Source organism: Crocodylus porosus, unplaced genomic scaffold (assembly GCF_001723895.1).
Source record: "Crocodylus porosus isolate Cpor-Errol unplaced genomic scaffold, CroPor_comp1, whole genome shotgun sequence".
Taxonomy (NCBI): domain Eukaryota; kingdom Metazoa; phylum Chordata; order Crocodylia; family Crocodylidae; genus Crocodylus; species Crocodylus porosus.
The window spans coordinates 59,575,779-59,594,752 of record NW_017728943.1 but is presented as its reverse complement, the minus strand read 5'-3'; the positions used below and the strand labels follow the sequence as shown (position 1 = coordinate 59,594,752).

At 40.0% G+C, this 18,974-nt stretch overlaps 1 protein-coding gene across 2 annotated transcripts in view; it reads left to right on the top strand.

The window, feature by feature from the left end:
* Positions 1-18,974, top strand: part of UBR2 (ubiquitin protein ligase E3 component n-recognin 2) — a 98,510-nt gene that overhangs the window by 44,553 nt on the left and 34,983 nt on the right. For both annotated transcript variants that reach the window (XM_019549420.1, XM_019549419.1), the window contains exons 18-28: positions 4,807-4,872; positions 6,787-6,909; positions 8,986-9,049; positions 9,914-10,038; positions 12,648-12,700; positions 12,969-13,071; positions 13,574-13,622; positions 14,174-14,328; positions 16,130-16,232; positions 17,411-17,520; positions 17,793-17,873. In XM_019549420.1, coding sequence (XP_019404965.1) covers positions 4,807-4,872; positions 6,787-6,909; positions 8,986-9,049; positions 9,914-10,038; positions 12,648-12,700; positions 12,969-13,071; positions 13,574-13,622; positions 14,174-14,328; positions 16,130-16,232; positions 17,411-17,520; positions 17,793-17,873 — 1,032 coding nt within the window. The remainder of the gene's footprint in view (positions 1-4,806; positions 4,873-6,786; positions 6,910-8,985; positions 9,050-9,913; positions 10,039-12,647; positions 12,701-12,968; positions 13,072-13,573; positions 13,623-14,173; positions 14,329-16,129; positions 16,233-17,410; positions 17,521-17,792; positions 17,874-18,974) is intronic.

Below are 18,974 nucleotides of genomic sequence, written 5' to 3'. Positions count from 1 at the left end.
CCTTGCCCAAAGTGTCGCGTTAAATTAATATTTCCATATCTTTGCTGTCAGTTGCATATTGTCTCCATATTACAGATTAGAATACAGAGGCACACTTGCTGGAGGTCACCCAGTAACTAAGTAGCGGAACCGGGATTAGAATTTAGCAATTCTTGAGTTCTTTCTTCTGCTAACTTCATTTGCAAGTGTGAGTGCTGCATTTTTTTTTTTTTTTTTTGCAAACGAAGCCTCAGGTGTCTCAAATACGGCCCTCGGGGCCCTGTCTATCTTAGCGGTTTTCACAACAAATGAGGCAGCAGTCCTAAAAATAGCCGTATTTACTACACAACTCTAACTTGTTCTCTAAGCATTATCTTCCCTGTGCACTGAATGAGAGGGGTTCTGACATGTAATTAAAGACCTGTCTTGTGCAGGTGCACAAGGAGGCAACGTAAATCTAATACTTCCAAACTTTCACAAGCATGATTTTGTAACTTAATGACTATTGTTTTAACATGAGGGGCATGGGATTGTATGTAATTTTTTTCAAGAGGGAAGAAAAAAGAAAACCAGGCCCAGGTATGTACTGTAATGATCTCATTATCTTTTATTGGTTGAGTATGCAATCTCAACTTTAAGCACTGCAGCATAGGTTAAGCTAGAGCAGTGGTTCTCAACCTTTTAGGATTCAGTGCATTTCTCAGTAGACTCAAGGCACGCTTTGAAAAATGTCAGCTCTTAGTTTTCACTTGATTTTTGGTTATTGAAAAACAATAGAGCAATTACAATAGAGCAATTCTGCTGCTGCAAAGAACTCAGAAAGATCGTGACAGGGCAAAATGCTTTTAACATGATGGATTTCTACTTGAAATTTCTGAGATTATCTTGTGACTCACGTTTTACACCTAACAGTGGTAAGATTGTACAGTACTCTGGGGCACCCCTGCAGTTATTTCAGGGCATGCCAGGGTAGTGTGACATCCTGGTTGAGAATCGCTGAACTAGAGAAATAATTACACTAGCTGGCTGCAAGAGAAGGATTTTTTTGGAAATGGGAAAGGGAGTATGCGTGTGGCTTTGTGTTTTGGGGACTGTCTGACTAAACTTGCTATCTCCCTTACCTTTTCTGCTTGGAGATGAAGGACTGCTCCTGTCTATACATGAATGTATGGAGCCTTAGAAACAAGCAGAAAGAATTGGAAGTCCTTTCACAGTCATGGAACTATATCGTGATTGAAATAACAGAGACTTGATGGGATAACTTGTGTGACTAGAGTAGTGTCATGGATGGGTACAAATTGTTTAGGAAGGACAGGCAGGGGAGAAGAAGAAGAGGAAGAGTTCCTTTTAATGTAATAGAATTGTATGATTGCTCAAAGCTCCAGTATGAAACTGGGGACAGGCCTGTTGAAAGTCTCTGGGTTAGGATCAGAAGGGAGAGCATCAAGGGTGATGTCATGGTGTGGGTGTCTGTTATAAATCACCAGACAAGGAGGAAATGGTAGATGAGGCTTTCTTCAACCAGCTTGCAGAAGTTTCCCGATCATAAGTCCTTGTTCTCATGGGAGTCTTCAATCACCTTGACATCGTCTCGGAGAGCAATAAAGCAGTGCATATAGGTCAATCCAGGAAGTTTTTGGGGAGTGTTGGGGACACCTTCCCAGTTCAAGTACTGGAGAGGCCAACTAGGGGGCATGCTCTTTTTGACCTACTGCTCACAAACAGGGAAAAATTGGTGGGTAGTGTATTAGGGGATGGCAACTTGGGGAGAAGTGACCACAAGATGATTGAGTTCAGGATCCTGAGGAAAGGAAGGAAGGAGAGCAGCCAAGTATGGACTCTGGACTTCAGAAAGTTTCAGCTCACTTGGGGAACTCATCAGCAGGGTCCCCTGGCAGCTAAAACACAAAAAAGACACTTATAAGTGGAAACTTGGACAAACCACTAGTAGGGAATATAAGAGTATTGCTTGGGTTTGCAAGGATGAAATCAGGAAAGCCAAAGCACAACTGGAGTTGCAGCTAGCAAGGGACATAAAGGGTAACAAGAAGGGTTTCTATAAATGTCAGCAACAAGAGGAGGATCAGGGAAAATGTAGGTCCTTTGCTAAATGGGGGAGGCAACCTAGTGACAGAGGATGCAGAAAAGGCTGAAGTGCTCAATATCTCTTTCACCTCATTATTCACAGGCAAGGTGGGCTCCTAGACTACTGCACTGGGCAGCATAGTTTGGGGAGAAAGTGAGCATCCATCAGTGGCAAAAGAGCAGGTTAGGGACTACTCTGAAGAACTGGATGTGTCCAAGTCCACAGAGGCAGATGGGATGCACCTGAGAGTACTAAGAGAGTTGGCTGATGTCACTGCAGAGCCACTGGCCATCATCTTTGAAAACTCATGGCGATTGGGAGAGGTCCTGGATGGTTGGAAAAGGGCAAATATAGTACCCATCTTTTAAGAAACGGAAGAACGAGAATTCAGGAAATTACGGACTGGTCAGCCTCACCTCGTTCCCTGGAAAAATCATGGTATAGATCAAGAAATCCATTTCTAAGCACTTGAAGGAGATGAGGGTGATTAGGAACAGTCATTATGGATTCACCAGAGGCAAGTCATGCCTGACCAACCTGATTGCCTTCTATGATGAGATGACTGGCTCTGGATGCAGTAAAATCAGTGGATGTGATACACCTTGACTTTAGCAAGACTTTTGATAATCTTCCACAACATTCTTGCAGGCAAGCTAAGGAAGTACAGGTTGGATGAATGGACTGTAAGGTGGATAGAAAACTAGCTGGATCATCAGGCTCAGAGGGTAGTAGTCAATGGTTCAGTGTCTAGTTGGCAGCCATTGTCAAGTGGAGTGCCCCAAGGGTTGGTCCTGGGGTCAGTTTTGTTCAGTGTTTTTATCAGTGACCTGGAAGATGGAATAGAGTGCACCCTCAGCAAGTTTAGAGATGACACCAAGCTGTGGGGAGTAGTAGATATACTGGAGGGTAGGGCTAGGTTTTGGAGAGACCTTGACAAATTGGAGGATTGGACCAAAAGAAATCTCATGAGGTTCAATAAGGACAAGTGCAGAGTCCTGCATTTAGGACAGAAGAATCCCATTCACCGCTACAGACTTGGGACTAACTGGCTAAGCAGCAGCTCTGCTGAAAAGAACCTTGGGGGGTTCTAGTGGACAAGAAGCTGAATATGGGTCAGCAGTGTGCCCTTCTTGCCAAGAAGGCTAGCAGCATATGGGACTGCATTAGTAGGAATATTGCCAGCAGGTCGAGGGAAGTAATTATTTCTCTCTATTCTACACTGATGAGGTCACATCTGGAGTACTGTGTCCAGCTTTGGGCTCCGTACTATAGAAAGGATGTGGACAAATTGGAGAGTCTGGTGATGGGCAATGGAAATGGTGAGGAGGCTGGGGGACTTGACTTCTGAGGAGAGGCTGAGGGAACTGGGCTTATTTAGTCTGGAGAAGAGAAGACTCAGTGGGTGGATTTAATACTAGCCTCGATCTACCTGAAGGATAGTTCCAAAAAGGATGGAGCTAGACTGATAAGGAGCAATGGTCTTAAATTGCAACAAGGGAAGTTTAGGTTATATATTAGGAAAAATTTTCTCACTGGAGGGTAGTGAAACACTGGAACAGGTTACTCTGGGAGTTTGTAGACTCTCCATCCTTGGAGGTTTTTAAGACCTGTCTAGACAAAGCCTTGGCTGTGATGTTCTATTTGGGGCTGGTCCTGCTTTGAGCAGGGGGTTGGATTAGAACCAGCACTCTCAATCCATGGGTCATGACCCAAAAGGGTTGCTAAAGAACTTTTAAATTGGATTCTTCTGTAAAGAAGAAAAACATGGAAAATAGAGTTCCAGCCTCGAGGGGGTGCTTGGGGCCCCTACACACCCACTCTCTGCCCCTACATACCCACTCCCTGCCCCACACACTGGAGGGCCGGGGCTTGAGGATGGGGGGCAGTGGGTCAGGAGTGATTCTATGATTCTGTTGGCAGGGCTTCTGTGCATAGGGGTGGCCCACTGGACTTATATGCTGTAGGCAGTATTGACTTATTTTTCTCTCCTGGATGGCCAGTCTTTCACAGTATTTCCAGTACAGTATGGTCCTTCTGATGATTCTGCTTTCCTAGAACCATGTTCTCAGTCTTAAATTAAAATGTTCAATTTCTTTGGCATGGTGACAGCACTCATAGCAAAAAGGAAATGGCAAAAATACATATGGTAGCTAACTGAATAGGATGTCATGGAAGACAAACACTAGATTGATCCCAAGATGTTCTCCCCATAGAATGTCAAAGGAAAGCAATTGGGAGGGTGGGAGCTATTCAAGAAAAGTTCACAAGAATCTTTCCTCATGGAGATTTATCAAGCAACCTAAACCTGTAGAGTAATCATTCTCAACCAGTGTACGGCTGCCTACATGCTAAACACGATCAACTCAGATTTCAAATAGGAATCCATAGCGTTGAAAATGTTCTGATCTGCTGTGTTTTTTTCTAAGTTTTATGCAACAGAAGAATTGTTCTATTTTCTTGTAATCAAAAAATGAATGAAAGCTAAGAGCTGGCCTTTTTTGAGGAATGCCTTAAGTCTAAAGTGGTTAAGGATCACTGCTATAGAGGCAGTGGAGCAACTCATCAGTATATCAGAAATGTTGCTTGCAAATGAAAGTAGCTAATATACATTCGTATTTGTTCAGGCATGCCTTTTATCAGTTTGCTAATTTATCCTTTAATTCTTTCTCACTGAAAAATTGAGAGAAATTCTTCAGACCAGGAAACTGGTTAAATAAATAATAAAATGTCATATTTTTCAGATCTATTACTATCATAATGTGAAATGCAGGAGAGAAATGTTTGACAAAGACATAGTAATGCTTCAGGTAATCGTATTAAGTTTTTTTGTTTATTTGATTTTGTGATAGACATTTTCACTATATACCTATTGATGTAGTTTTAATTTAAAAAAAATCTACTGTATAGCATTGAAATCTTCATATGACCTGAATTTTTTCAACATATTTATTTTTTTTTTACAATCCTTCATTCTTTAGTTTTAAGTGCCTTTACAAGGGAGGAACAAATTATATAGGGGGGAATACTGTCTTTGGTGTTAGTTGCAACTATGAAAAGCATAATTGGCACAGATATCAAATTGAAGATATAGGCCATGAAGTATCTAAAATACAACTTTTATTTTACAACATTACTCAACTTGGATTACCATCTCAAACTACTTAGCAGACTTATTTCAGGGTTGTGGGCCTCTACTTGGACCAAAGTTCCCAGGGTACTGCAAACTTAAGGTTGGTTGTGAAGGTATTGTGTCCCATATATTTAAGTCTTCACAGGGGTCTTGACTAGAAGCCAGAGTTTCATTCTACCTCTCTCCCTTCCACCCCTCACCCCCCACACCTTACAGACCAGTGAGATAAAGGAAACCACATACTGCCCAAGACAGGTGGCATGGTGGCATACCCCTCACTATGCAGTGCTGTGCTCATCACTGACCATGGTCTCAAGTGGACCACAAATTGATCCTCATAAGCCATTGATTACAGTGGAAACTGCAGTAATTATATTTCAGTGCTTCTGCTTCCAAAAAGGCCTCCAAAATACTGGATGGAAGGTGAAGCCTTTTGCTGATTTTTGGCCCAGACTGAAGACTCCCAAACTGATGATCACCCAACCCCAAAAATTAAAGCAGATCTAGAACCAGTTGAAGGGTGGGACAAGTTGAAAGCTGAAGTAAGGTTTGCAGAATGGCTAGTCATTACATCACAACCTATAAAAAAAATAAAAATAAATCTATGACATCCACTAGGTTGGAGCTAGTCGTCCATGCCTGTTACCATCCCCTTTGCCCGCTGGCAGTAGAATAGAGGACGGAGTGGGGAAAACCTATTCTGCTGTCCAGATGTGGTGTATAATGTCTTCCCATTTTCCTGTAACACAAAGAAGGGCAGGTGTGGGGAAGGAAACTGAACCCTGGTAAATGTACAGCTCTAAGTGAGATGTGAAGATATAAAGTTTAGGGGGTGTTAGTTTCCAGTTATCTCCTGGACATTAGGAGAGAGCAGACCTTTTCCTTAGGATCAGGCTGGTTGTCTCTCAGGATCCTTAGCACAACCGCTTGACCACAGCTTATTTATTAAATATAGGTCTATAACAGGCATTTCTAGATCGTAGAGCTTAGTTTTTCACAAATTGAAGGTGTGTGAAAGAAATGAATGTTACATTTTTGAAATCAGTATCCCTATCTGTTATCCTGTTTCCTTATGGGAAAGCTTGGAAAGTCTTTACATTTACCAAGTTTTCTGGGAGAGAAATCATTTTTGAGCTTGGTTTTAAATAAGTAGAAAAGTAATGTACAAGTATCCTTAGTTATTGATGGTATTTAATTTCATAAGTTGGGGTGATGACCAGAAACTAAAAGCACTTGTGGATTTTTTTTTTTTTTGGTCATGTATTTGTGAAAGGTCTGGCATTTAAAGTGTTGCTAATGTATTTAAAATATGCCTTGATCTTGCAAGGGTTTCTACTTAAGCAAACCTGTGTATCTCTGCAGATTCACTTAGATGATTGGAGTCCATGTGGGTAATTTTAGTAATTAAATCTATATAGGAAAAATAAAGTCCCTAAGAAAAATACAGTGTCTATATGTGTTGTACATGCAGTACTTGTGTAACCCAAAGTTGCATCCCACAAATGCACCCATTCCATTTTTACATATGTAATAATATTTTAATACCTTTTTTTTTTTTTGCTTAATCTCTTTCTTCTTCTTTTTTTAATAGACTGGTGTATCCATGATGGATCCAAACCATTTCCTAATGATAATGCTGAGTCGTTTTGAACTTTATCAGATATTTAGCACTCCAGACTATGGCAAAAGGTTTAGCACAGAGAATACTAATAAGGTACTTTTATATATTTTTTACCTCTGACTGAAAAAAACCCCAATTTTTTAAAACTACTTAGACTTCACTTTAGTATTCACTTCTCTACAGTTTATTTTGCATTGTAAAAATACCAAGAAGGGTATGAAACCATTTTGTTTCTTATGCCAATTAGAGAATTTGTCACATACAGTACAGCATGTTTATAAAGCCCTTGTGCAGCTTTAAACTTCGGTAATTTTGGATACGCACATGATAAAAGCAAACTAAACAGGAATTGAAAGCATAATTCATTAAGTTGGTTTTAGCATGGTGTAAGCTATGCTTAGGGTAAGTATTACAAATGGAATTCATGAAATTACTCAGCAGCAACTGGAAAATGTTTTCTTATGGGTTGGAAAATTGGATTGAATGTGTATCATGAAAGATGGCAGTTACGTTGAGGTCTAGAAATTTGAGCTGTATAATATTAGAGCTTAATAAATTATACTTTCAATTGCCATTTACAGTTTGTTTCTATCATGTGTACATCCAAAGTTATTAACGTTTAAAGTTGCACAAGGACTTTATAAACGCCCTGTATTAGAACAAAATGGTACCACTTGAGTTAAACAGAGACTTAAATTATTATACTACCCTGGTCTCACATTTTAGCCCATTAAGCTCTGATGTTCTACAAAGACAGGCTGAATTCTTGGTGAGGAGTGACTCTTGAATTCTGAAGTGATTTCACTCCTCTGGCAGAAATATAGCAATTTGAATTCAAATAAGGTAACATATTCTATGTGTTAACAAAAGCACAGTAAGGAAATAGGAGAGGCTGTCTTGCTGGTGCTGAGCTTTACAAATAATCTGTTATGACACATTAATTAAGAATTTCATACAATGTAGATCTGCTCAAACTTTTATGTTTTAACTCCCCCCCCCCCAAGATCTCCAAAAAATATCCTGCAGAATAATGATTACATTTTTGATGTTTTTCTATCAATTAACTTGAGATTTTTTTCATCTGTATGTGGTGATCTTGTGTGTTCTGTGATTCTGTTGCCCGAAAAGTTTGCCTCTTTGTATGGAAACACACAGAGAGCTTGATCTCTGGGTATTTTCACATGGAAATTGAGCCAATTGCATCAACATACCTGTAGATAAATTCTTTTGGCTGGCAGGTATTCCCTGTCATTTTAAATTTGCCAGTTTGGTAGTTTTCTTCTGAAGTGTACATTTTATAAAATAAATTGAGATTTTAAAGTAACATAGCAAATTAATAAAGGGTAATTTGTCTTTTGAAAGGAGTGTGAAAAAAAATTACAGCTCATGATTAGCCTTAATCTTAATGGCAAGAATTGGCAATAGAATTTGAGGTCATATACAAGTGTTATGCTGTACTTGGAGAATGGCCATTCTTCCAGTAGAAACTGTACAAACATTCATGTTGTTTGTCTCAGATGAAAAAATTGCAGTTCGGGGAGAGAGGGGCGGGGAATAATTAACTCAAACTCAATAGAAAATAGTCTTGGGAGAATTTCTTCCAGGAGAACCACTGTTTGTACCCTTCCCATGGCTTAACTCCTCCCTTGCTTTCTGGGGTCACCCTGCCTTGGAGGGCAGCTTCCCCTCCTCCCCTCCTGAATAGTAGGAGAGGGGAAAAGCATTTGGCCTTGTCACTGGCTCCTCGCACACCAGGATTCTGGCATGAGAAGTGGTGTGCTGTTTCATTTGCCCAGCTCTTGATGCCCAGGAGCCAAGCAGTGCTGCAAGTTACCTGCCTGCTCCTAACACCAGGCACTGTGGTGCCCTGCTTCTCCAGTACCCCAGGAACAGGAGGACTGGAGCAGCTGCTGCTGTCCCCGCTTTCTCCAGACGGGCATCACCCCGGTCTTGGGAAGGCAGAAGGAGCAGGGTAGAGGGAATGTGTGCTTCCACTGTCAGATTACTTTCTAGTGCTGAAAATTTTCCACTGCTAGAAATGAATGCTCGTATGCTCCTTAAGTTGCAGTTTGAAAGTGTTGAAAACAATTTTCTAAAAACCGATGTAACATTTTTTACTTATTCAGAACTGAAAAAATGAATTTCATTCTTATTCTGTTTTTCAATCAGGATGTGGTTCAGCAAAATAATACTCTTATAGAAGAAATGCTATACTTAATTATAATGATTGTTGGTAAGTTAAAATATATTTAATCATCTCACTTCACTTTGGATCAGTTTGGTGGCCTTGTATTAACATTCCAAATTGGCATGTGAACAGCCTGCTTATGATGCCATTCCCTATTTCTTGTACCGAAGCCTGCCTTTCTAGGAGGAAGGGAATACTGTCTTGTTCATTTGTGTCTCCTTGAACTCACTAGCTTACTGGTCCCTAGTGTTGCCCCAGGATTCCTTTTACCAGAGAACCCCAAGGATTCTGCCTCTCATCCAGTTTGGTATCAAGTTAATTTTATTAGTAACCCCTAGACTTCTTACAAGTATTGTTCCTTGCAATATGACCTGACGAGGTTTCCTTCAGGCGTTATAACAGCGACCTTTGGTGGTACTGGCCTCAAATCCTCTGGTGGGTGCGTGGGATGTTAGTTTCTGGATTCCTCATTGTTCAAACAAGAATTCCAAGGTTGCTTCTGTCTCTCCAGGGTGGCAAAACAGAACACACGCTGTCTCTTTGTTTGTCCACTACTTTTGTAATGTTCTCATCTCAAAATGTCCAGTCCTCAAGTTTGTTACCTCATCTTTTTAGATGAAGTACTCCAATCCTATTCCGTTTTTGGTTTCCTTTCCTTCTAGGGAACTGCTGTACCTGGTTAGCCTGCTATGCCAATCACAGCACTCACTTTTCCCAGTGCCTTATAAGATACTCTGTACAATTTAATTGCTTAGTTCTGGGAAGGCCTAAAGTTATTCTAAGAGCCTGAACATAACTCAGTTTGCCTGCTATACCTAGTAACCTTTTTTTTTTTTTTGTCTTTTTGAATAGTAACTATACAGGTAAAGGTTCTTCAGTAATTATGTAATTTTGTTGTTACATTTCCAGGGGAGAGATTTAGTCCTGGAATAGGACAAGTAAGTCCCACAGATGAAATCAAGCGAGAAATTATCCATCAACTGAGCATCAGGCCCATGGCCCACAGTGAATTAGTAAAGGCATTACGTGAAGATGTAAGTAGCTTGAAAGAAGATGAACAGAGCACCCCCACCTATCTGAGTGTTTGAGTCTTTTGATATAGGTTTGTGTCACTTAAATTGGCAGCATAACCTTGTGTAAGGTAAGGTTTAGAGAAAGTCCAAATAGAAGTTTTTCAGTAGCTAGCAGGACATTGTTTATGTGGAAGGGAAGGGCAATCCTGAAGAAGAGTGACATGAGGTACATAGAAGAGGTTGAAGATGACCATCACAAATTCCTCAGTTGTCTGCTGCTTTCTTATCAACAATCTTTTGGTCATTGTACTCTTAGAATCTAGTGTCAGGAAACTCTGTCTGCAGGGTTAAAAGCTTGTTGCAAGAGCTGATCTGTAATAAAATATCTCAGTTAACTTAAGGCGTATAGTTTGTACTCATAGGGTCTCTAGGTAATTGAGTGTATATTGAATTGTGTTGAAATACAAGATTGTGAATTGTATCTTGCACTTGGTTGGACCAGAAGAATCATATTTTTTGTGAGTTTATGATAAATACTTGTATATGATGGTGATAGAACTTTGCCAATATTTTTAAAATGTGGCTTTAAAAATATTGAAGTGGAAAGTTCTTGAAGAATAGTATGAAAAAAGTATTATTGATACTAAATAATTGATAGTAACTACTGACCAATGATATTAACGTATTTACTCAATTCTAAGACAAATTCAATTTAAGATGAGCCCTAATAATTAGATTCCAGACATGGAAAATTATAAACTTGTTATAATTTTCCATGTCTAGAATCTTACTATTGGGGAGTTGTCTTGAATTTGCCCCTCCCCCCTCCAACTGCTGTGGCAGGAAAACAGCAGCAGAGGAGCAGGCAATGGGAAAAGCAGAAGCAGGGGGCTGGTCAAAGGGAAGTAAAGGTGAGGGTAAGCAATAGGAAAAGTGGGGAAAGCAAGGGAAAGCAGGGGTAGGTGGGGGAGCAGGCATCCTGCCTCTCAACCCTTACCCTCTTGATGGCTACCACCCCACCATTTACCTCCTGCTGCTGCTTTCCCTGCTGATCCGGGCATGGGTCCTGCTGATTCCCAGAGCTGCTCCTGCCCCATACTGCAGGAAGCAGCTGTGCTGGGAGCCTGGCTCAGCACTCAGCAGATTTCTCTTTCCCTGCCCTGCTCCCTTTCTGTGTCTATGGGGAGACAGGATAAGGGAGGGGGAAGGAAGCAGGGCAGAGAAGGAGAAATCTGCGGAGCCTGAGCAGGGCTCCCAGCACAGCTGCTTCCTGCAGGGTTGGGTAGGCTGCAGCCCAAAGCAGCAGCAGCAGAAGGCGGATCTCTTCTTCCCTGTCTGGCTCACTGCCACCAGGGGAGGGGAGGGAGGAGGGGAAGGAAGCAGGGAGAAAATCTGAGCAGGGAGCAGAGCTGTTGCTGCATGCAGTTGATGCTGTCCTTGCCCCAGCTGGGTTCCCTGCACATCTTTCTCACAACTCCTAGTTGTGATATGTCATTCTAAGACAAGGCTTTGTTTTCCCCATGATGAATGAGTTGGGGGAAAACCTCATCTTGGAATCAAATAAATACAGTAGATGTTTTAAGGGATGGAAGCTATTTCTGTTAGCACAGAAAGTAACAAAACTAGGGCAAAATCCAAAATTTAAAATGAATTGCATTTTTGAACTTGAGATAATTTAATAGTATTTAACAGGCCAGAAGAATATGTGGATAGTGTGGTATTGTTTTTGTAAAATATTTTTAAAGGAAACCTAATTAGCTAAAAGGAGTGCCAAGTGCTTGACTCCTAGTATGTGTGATGTTTGACCTTGATATCCTATTCTTTTAGTTTTCTCCCATATTTGTTCCTTTTTTCAATAGTCCACATGAACAGGAGAAAAAATGATTGCATGGAAGATACTGTCAAATGTTCATAGTAAAGTAACTAAAGAGAATATTTACTTTTTAAGTCTTTCAGTTCACAGCTTAAGGGGTGACACCAACCATGGGCCACCTAGACTGTACACCCTACATGCATAGGCGCATGGCCTCCCCCCACCCCCCTTTCCCTTCCAGCTACTGCACCGCACAGGCAGTTGTTCCCCAATGCGGTGTGGCACGCTACCTCACCTTGGGCTCCCTGTGGGCTCCCTTATGGTAGTGTGCTGCACAGGCACTCCTCCTTCAGTATTGTGGGCCACACCATACTGCTGTGGTGCACTGCTTTACTCCCCGGGGCAGGGACATGCAGCAGAAGCTGGGGGAGTTAGGGAAAACTCTGAGACCCTGGCTGCTGCTGAAACAATAGGGGCAGCAGTGCCTGGGACGCATGTTAAGCCTTTGAGGGCCACATGCTGCCCACAGGCTACCACTTGGGCAACCCTAGTGTAAAACAAGAATTACAGTGAACTGTTTAAAGCTGGCATTGCTTCATTTAAGGTATGTTATTTCTGTTAAAATTATTGAAGGCATCCTGGCACTACTATGTACAGGGGTGTTTTTTTGTGGGGGGTTAGGTTTTTTTTTAACCATAATTTTAAAAATTAATACCTGGCTTGGTATTGCATCTATTTTGCTTCATTTACCTCATGGTTTATGTGAAGGGGAAAGAATAACATATTATTTCTTTTTTCTTTTTTTTAACCCATGCAGGAGAATAGAGAGACAGGAATGGAAAGTGTGATTGAAGAAGTTGCCTGTTTCAAGTAAGTTTACATTTTATTTCAGTAACTCAGTTTTAAAAATTGACTATGTAAATTAGTGTGGAAAAAAGGAAATGAAAGCATAAGGGAATTAAAACATCTCCTCACTTAGCTTGGCTAATGTACCTTATTCTTGACCTTAACACCTTGTCATGTAATTCCTAGGGCATTTCCTGGGCAGTAATTTTTCAGCCGTGCCACATTAGTATTAAGTTATTGGTATCACTGTATATAACTAATTAATATTCTGTTTATATATTTATTCTTATAGAAAGCCTGGATTAACAGGCAGAGGATTGTATGAATTGAAACCGGAGTGTACCAAGGATTTCAACCTATATTTCTATCACTTTTCTAGAGCAGAGCAATCTAAGGTAATTAATAAAGAGCAAAAGTCTTGCCAGTGAAATTGTCTTTGGTATGCTTGGCTTCTAAATCTTTACTCTTCCTTTCTCCAAAGAATATTATGGAGTGGTGATCTGTAGCTGAGTTCCATTTTTCTTGAACATTGATAAAACTGTCCTACAATAATTTCTGTGCTGGCAGACCACTGTATGGTGTAAAGTCCCATTAAAATTGGTGAGGTTTCATATCAGTGGAAGCATAAGGGGAATGTGAATCACCTGTACAGAAGCAGATAGTGTAGCCAGGTTCAGAAAGGGCCTAGACAAATTCATAGATGATAGATGTGTTGATAGCTATTGAATGGAACCGTTTCTTCTGGCATCTCTAAACCTATAACGGATGCCAAAGAGGGTAATGGATAGGTGATAAGGCACTCTAGATCTATGTTTTTATGCTCTGAAGAACAAATTACTGCTGTTTTTTATATCTTTTTGTACAGCTTTTGTATAACTGCAACTTTTCCTTTTTCAGGCAGAGGAAGCACAAAGAAAGCTGAAAAGACAAAACCGAGAAGATACAGGTATTTGTTTTATGGGGGAGGGCAGTAAGGAATTGTGGGTGGACTGTTAGATGCTGTGCTGAACCAAGTCTACCTTCCTGCTTAGCCAGAAAGCAGTTAAAACATAGCAGTTTTCAGTTATTTCCCCTAATCTGAATAAGCAAGGATATGAATTAAGATCTATCTTGGAGCCATGTTTATGACAACCTTCCTTGCTCAACAGATTTGCTCTTCGTAGTTTTGAGAGTAATGCTTGCACTTCGCTAGTTGTGAAAAGAAAGCGTCTGCCTGGGGTAGGAGGGAAAGATGGTTAACTGTGTGGCTTTATCTCCAGTCTTTTTACATAATAATGCTTTTACTTCATTTAATTACGGTGATAATGTAACGCAAAAGCGCTTTTGCAATTCATTGAAGCAGTTTTAAATCTGATGAAGTGTTCCACATAATGTTTATTAAGCACCTGCTTGGAATTGAGGTTTAGATTTTACTAAATCATTTTAAAAGAAAAGTTGTAAATCAAATGGATGATGGGAATGTTTCAGATTGATGTAACAAACCAATTTCTGTTTCAGCACTTCCACCACCTGTCCTGCCTCCTTTCTGTCCTCTCTTTGCAAGCCTAATTAATATTCTGCAGTGTGATGTCATGTTGTATATTATGGGGACGATACTGCAGTGGGCAGTAGAACATAATGGCTATACCTGGTCAGAGTCCATGTTGCAAAGGGTATGTTTAGATATTTGAAATTATATGTGTGTTAGAGAAACAATGTCCATTCATATTTCTGTATATACTCACACTGAGTGACAACTGAGTAAAGCCCCAAATTGAATAAGTGCTTAATGTGCAAAAAGTGCAACTGTGAATTTGAGAATTCTTAATAGTTTAAAGTACTTAAAAATGTCCTACTTAGCTTAAAATTGCTTGCAACAAATTTTAAATTTAAAAACAGAGGTGCACATCTAAAAGGTGGCTTTGAAATATCAGGAATATTGTTGCATATAAGAAGATGCCATTTATACGTTGCTGGACTGCTCACAACAATTTTGTAATTTTAAGATAGGAAAAGGATTTTTTCCTAATCTTTTGCATATTCTGTTTCCAAATATTTGTTGATTTCAGAGGATAGTTTGTTTTTAGTCTGACATTTCCTTGGTATAATCTCAATGGGAGGATGAAACTTTTGAAAGTAATCAATCCTTTTTTAAATTTGTTTGTGGGTTTTGTTTTATTTTGTTTAGTTTGTTTTTGGAATACCAAAGCAATTCAATTTATGGAACTATTCAGTAGTTCATAAATATTAATAATTACATTATATAAACCCAAGCCTTCAAGGTTGGCATACATTTAGGTCTCTTTGAGGGCCATTGTCTATGGTAATGTAAAAACATGTAGTATATATTATATCATTTCACGTTTATTCATACACCAGTTAGCATAGGTAATTTTATTAATCTTAATAGGACTTTAGGATTACTCCCCACACTTCAAGCATTTGAAATAATATGATTAGTTCTGAGGTTCTTCATGCCTATTTGGACCTTGAATCTTTGCAACCATAGCTGGAAAATTCAAAATGATGTCACTCTGGTAACCAGAGAGTGATCAGCTGCATCATGCTGACAGTTATCCTAAGAATTCATTTGTATTTGAGCTTCATATTCTTTCCCTCATTATAGAGGAGTTCCTTCAACTTTATTAACTGTAGCATACAATATTATCATATGGATTAGTAACTTGGGTCCATTAAATGTCCTGAGGTGATTAGTTTGTTCAGCTACTCTTGATGACAATCTGTGGAGTTCAGACCACCAGGACATATGGATAGGCCTCCTTTGTTGAAAGGCTAGCATTTCAAGAACTTAATTGTTGGGAAGCAGAGAAGGGAAATATAACATGCTTTAGAGCTCAAGGCTAAATTTAATGTACATAAACTTTTAATTGGCCTTTAGAGTGTTTTAGGACATATTTAGTGTTTTTAAGTTACATTGGAAGGCTGCCATTATAAATTGATAAATTGCTGGTAAACTCATTCTTTCCTTTCTTTTTTTTTTGTATTAAGAGATTGCTTGACTGATAGGCTTGCGTTAATAGTTCGTATTTTAATTATGTCGGCTAACTTATGTGTCTGGTAAGGCAAAGAAATGTTTAAATGTGTACACACAGTATATGCAAGAGACTAATAGACAATTAACTAGGAAAAAGCTGAGAGATAAAAAAAAAACAAAAAAACTAGTTGTGATTAACCAAATAAGGGTCATGGTGGCAGTGCAGGAAAACCAATGAAAAGAGGTATTAGTATAACACTCCAATGACTTTGATGCAATAACAAGAATTTACTTCCAGGATGTGTTTTAGGGCTAAAATAGGACACCAAAGGCAGTCTTTATATCTATATGTGTATATATATATCTATATAGATAGGTATATAGATAGATCTCTTTCTCTTATGCTTTTACTTGTTTCTCTTTGTAGACATTAAATGGTATTATATTTTACAAGTTCTGAAACTAATGATTTTACTTAGGTTTTACACTTGATTGGAATGGCACTGCAAGAAGAAAAGCAGCACCTTGAGAATCTCAATGAAGAGAATATTGTAACATTCACTTATACTCAGAAGATCTCAAGTATGTCCATCCTGTGTAATGTGTAGCAAATTTAAAATAATGAAAAAAGTCAGTTTCTAATATTTTATGTAAATGTCTTCTGTTGTTCAGTTCAAGGTGCACTGAAAGATCACTTTAAAAATATGATCTTTTAATATACAATTATAGTGTGTATGTGTGTATGTCCTGTTTTCTTGCATATAACTTGTATCTTTCTTTCCAAAAAAACAGCTGGGGAAAATTTGAGGTGTGCATTATGTGGCTTTCCACACGTCTGACAATTTGGTGGTATTGTGGGGGAGAGGGCAGAGCACTGATGGTGTTAATTATTTTGGCTCCCCTCGCCTCCTTACTCCACCCCCATCCTTGCCACCAAATTTCTGAATGCATGAGAGCTGCAGTCCCCAACTGCAGTCAGGATTGAGCTGATGTGTGGGGCTGTTCTGGGGCCAGCACCAGCCCCAACCCCATGCACCAGCTCCATTTGGCATGCTGGCCTTGTGGCAAGGGCTGATCCAGATTGCTAGGGCACCCTGCTAAGTCTGACCCTACACAGTTACTGTGGGGTTGCACACCATTTCTGGGGCTGTGCATTGGCTCTGGAGCAACATTGCCCAGTAGTCACATTACCTTTTAAAATATTCTATTGATACATTTGTCTTTTATTTTACTGTCAGCCAAATGAATTGAAATTGCAGCAATCTTAAGTCCTGTTCTTTAGCTGCATGAATGGACACTGAACCTATTCAGATTGTATACATATTTGATACAAGTATTTTGTCCCATCTTTGAATCTGCTTGCCAGTTTTTCTAGCCTTTTAAAATCATTAATATTAGACAAATTCTTACTTGGAAAACAAGCAGAAGCGTAATGTTTTCCATTCCATATACCAGTTCCCAAGAATTAAAATGCTAGAGTGTAAGTAGATAATTTGTGGGCTTAGAATTTCAACAGTGTTGTACCTCTGATTAGAAGAAGATATTCTGAACAAGATATTTGGAGGAGGGGAGGATCACATTTTGAAGGTAACCTTGAGGCACTGAAATGAACAGTCCTATGAGAAGTATTTATATGGCAAGAGTGATTTTTATGATTTGCTGTTTTGTGCATTGTATTTTATTCAGGCTGTTTACATAGTGTGTTTAACCTGTTTATACTGATTTATCACATCAGCTGCATCTTCTCTTGTTTACATTAGGGCCTGGTGAGGCACCTAGCAGTTCTCCAAGTATATTGGCTATGCTAGAAACTTTGCAAAATGCACCTCATTTGGAAGTGCATAAGGACATGATCAGGTGGATACTGAAGGTAAAATATTAGTTTTATTCCCAGGTTTTTTCATGAATAGTATCAATGTTTACAATACATTGCTAAACTGAGCTAATTTGGGAATCACAATATGACAAATCATAGTTTCTGTATGTTCTCTAATGGGTTTGTTGTATGTCTGCTTTCTCACACCATTTGGTACCATGGGTTCTGAGTCCATAACTGGGCCCCTTGGGCAGTATTGTAATAAATATTTACAACAGTATATTAAATATTCAAATGTCATAAGATAACTAGTTTTTCTTTTGCAGACTTTTAACGCTATAAAGAAACTGAGAGAAAGCTCTTCTACAAGTCCTGCGGCTGAAACTGAAGAAAATATCATGGAAGAGGTAAGAATAAGCCACAAAAAGGTTGTTACTGTGTTTACTTGAATCCAAGACAAATCCTCCAATCCCATCCTGTTGTCCCCCCCCGATCAGCATGGGGCAGAAAAAAGCCTTATCTTAGATTTGAACACTGGCACAAGGCAGGTGGCAGCTCAGCTTGAGCTTTAAACTCAAGTTCAGGGCAGAAGTCAGAGCTGAGCTGCCATCTGCCCCAGGGCAGAATGGCCTGTTTGGCAGAGGAGTGGGCTTATAGTCTGGGAAGCACAGGGCAACTATGCAGCTGGACTCCTTCCAAAGCCCTCCCCACCAGCAGCCTTTCCCTCTTACCTTCTGCTCTGGCTCTGTTCCGTGCAGCCCCAACATCGCCTGGCTAGGAGCTGCTGTTGCTTTTTCCTGGGCAGGCTGGGCTGGGCATAGGGCAGAGGCTTCTGCTGCTGACTGCTGCAGGGCCAGAGCAGGGCTGCAGCAGAAGGTAAGCTGGGGAGGGCAGGCTGAAAGGGAGAAGTGAGAGGAGAGCAGGCATGATGGGCAGGCTGCAGTGGGGGAAACTGGAAGTAGAGAGGGTATGGGGCAGGCATAGGCACCATGGGGGTATGTGCAAGGGGGCACATAGTGGGGTGCAGATACTGAGAGAAGGGCAAGTGAGAAGGAGGATAAGCATAGGTATAGGAGGACAATGGGGACTGGCAGGGAGGGCAAGGGAACAAGGGCCATGTATTTGGCCCCTTGCACCCTGCTGCTGCTTTCACTGCCACAGCAGTGTGGGTGGACAAATTTAAGTTGACCTTCCACTAGTCAGATTCTGTACATGGAAAATTATAACATATTTGTAATTTTCCATGTGTAGTTTTTAATTATTGGGGTGTCATCTTAAATTCAAAATTGTCTTGGGTTTGGGTATATGTGGTACTTGTTCTGAAACATGCATGGGTCGTGAATAGCAATGGTTGAAGTTCTTAATTAATGATCTAAATCAAAGTCCAGATACGTTTACAAAGTAATTCTGGCCAATGAATTGTAGATTAGTCTGCCTTGGTACAGAAAGAGCGGTTGATTCTTATAGAGGAGAATACTACCATTGCCCTTTGTCTCGTGTTGTGTCAT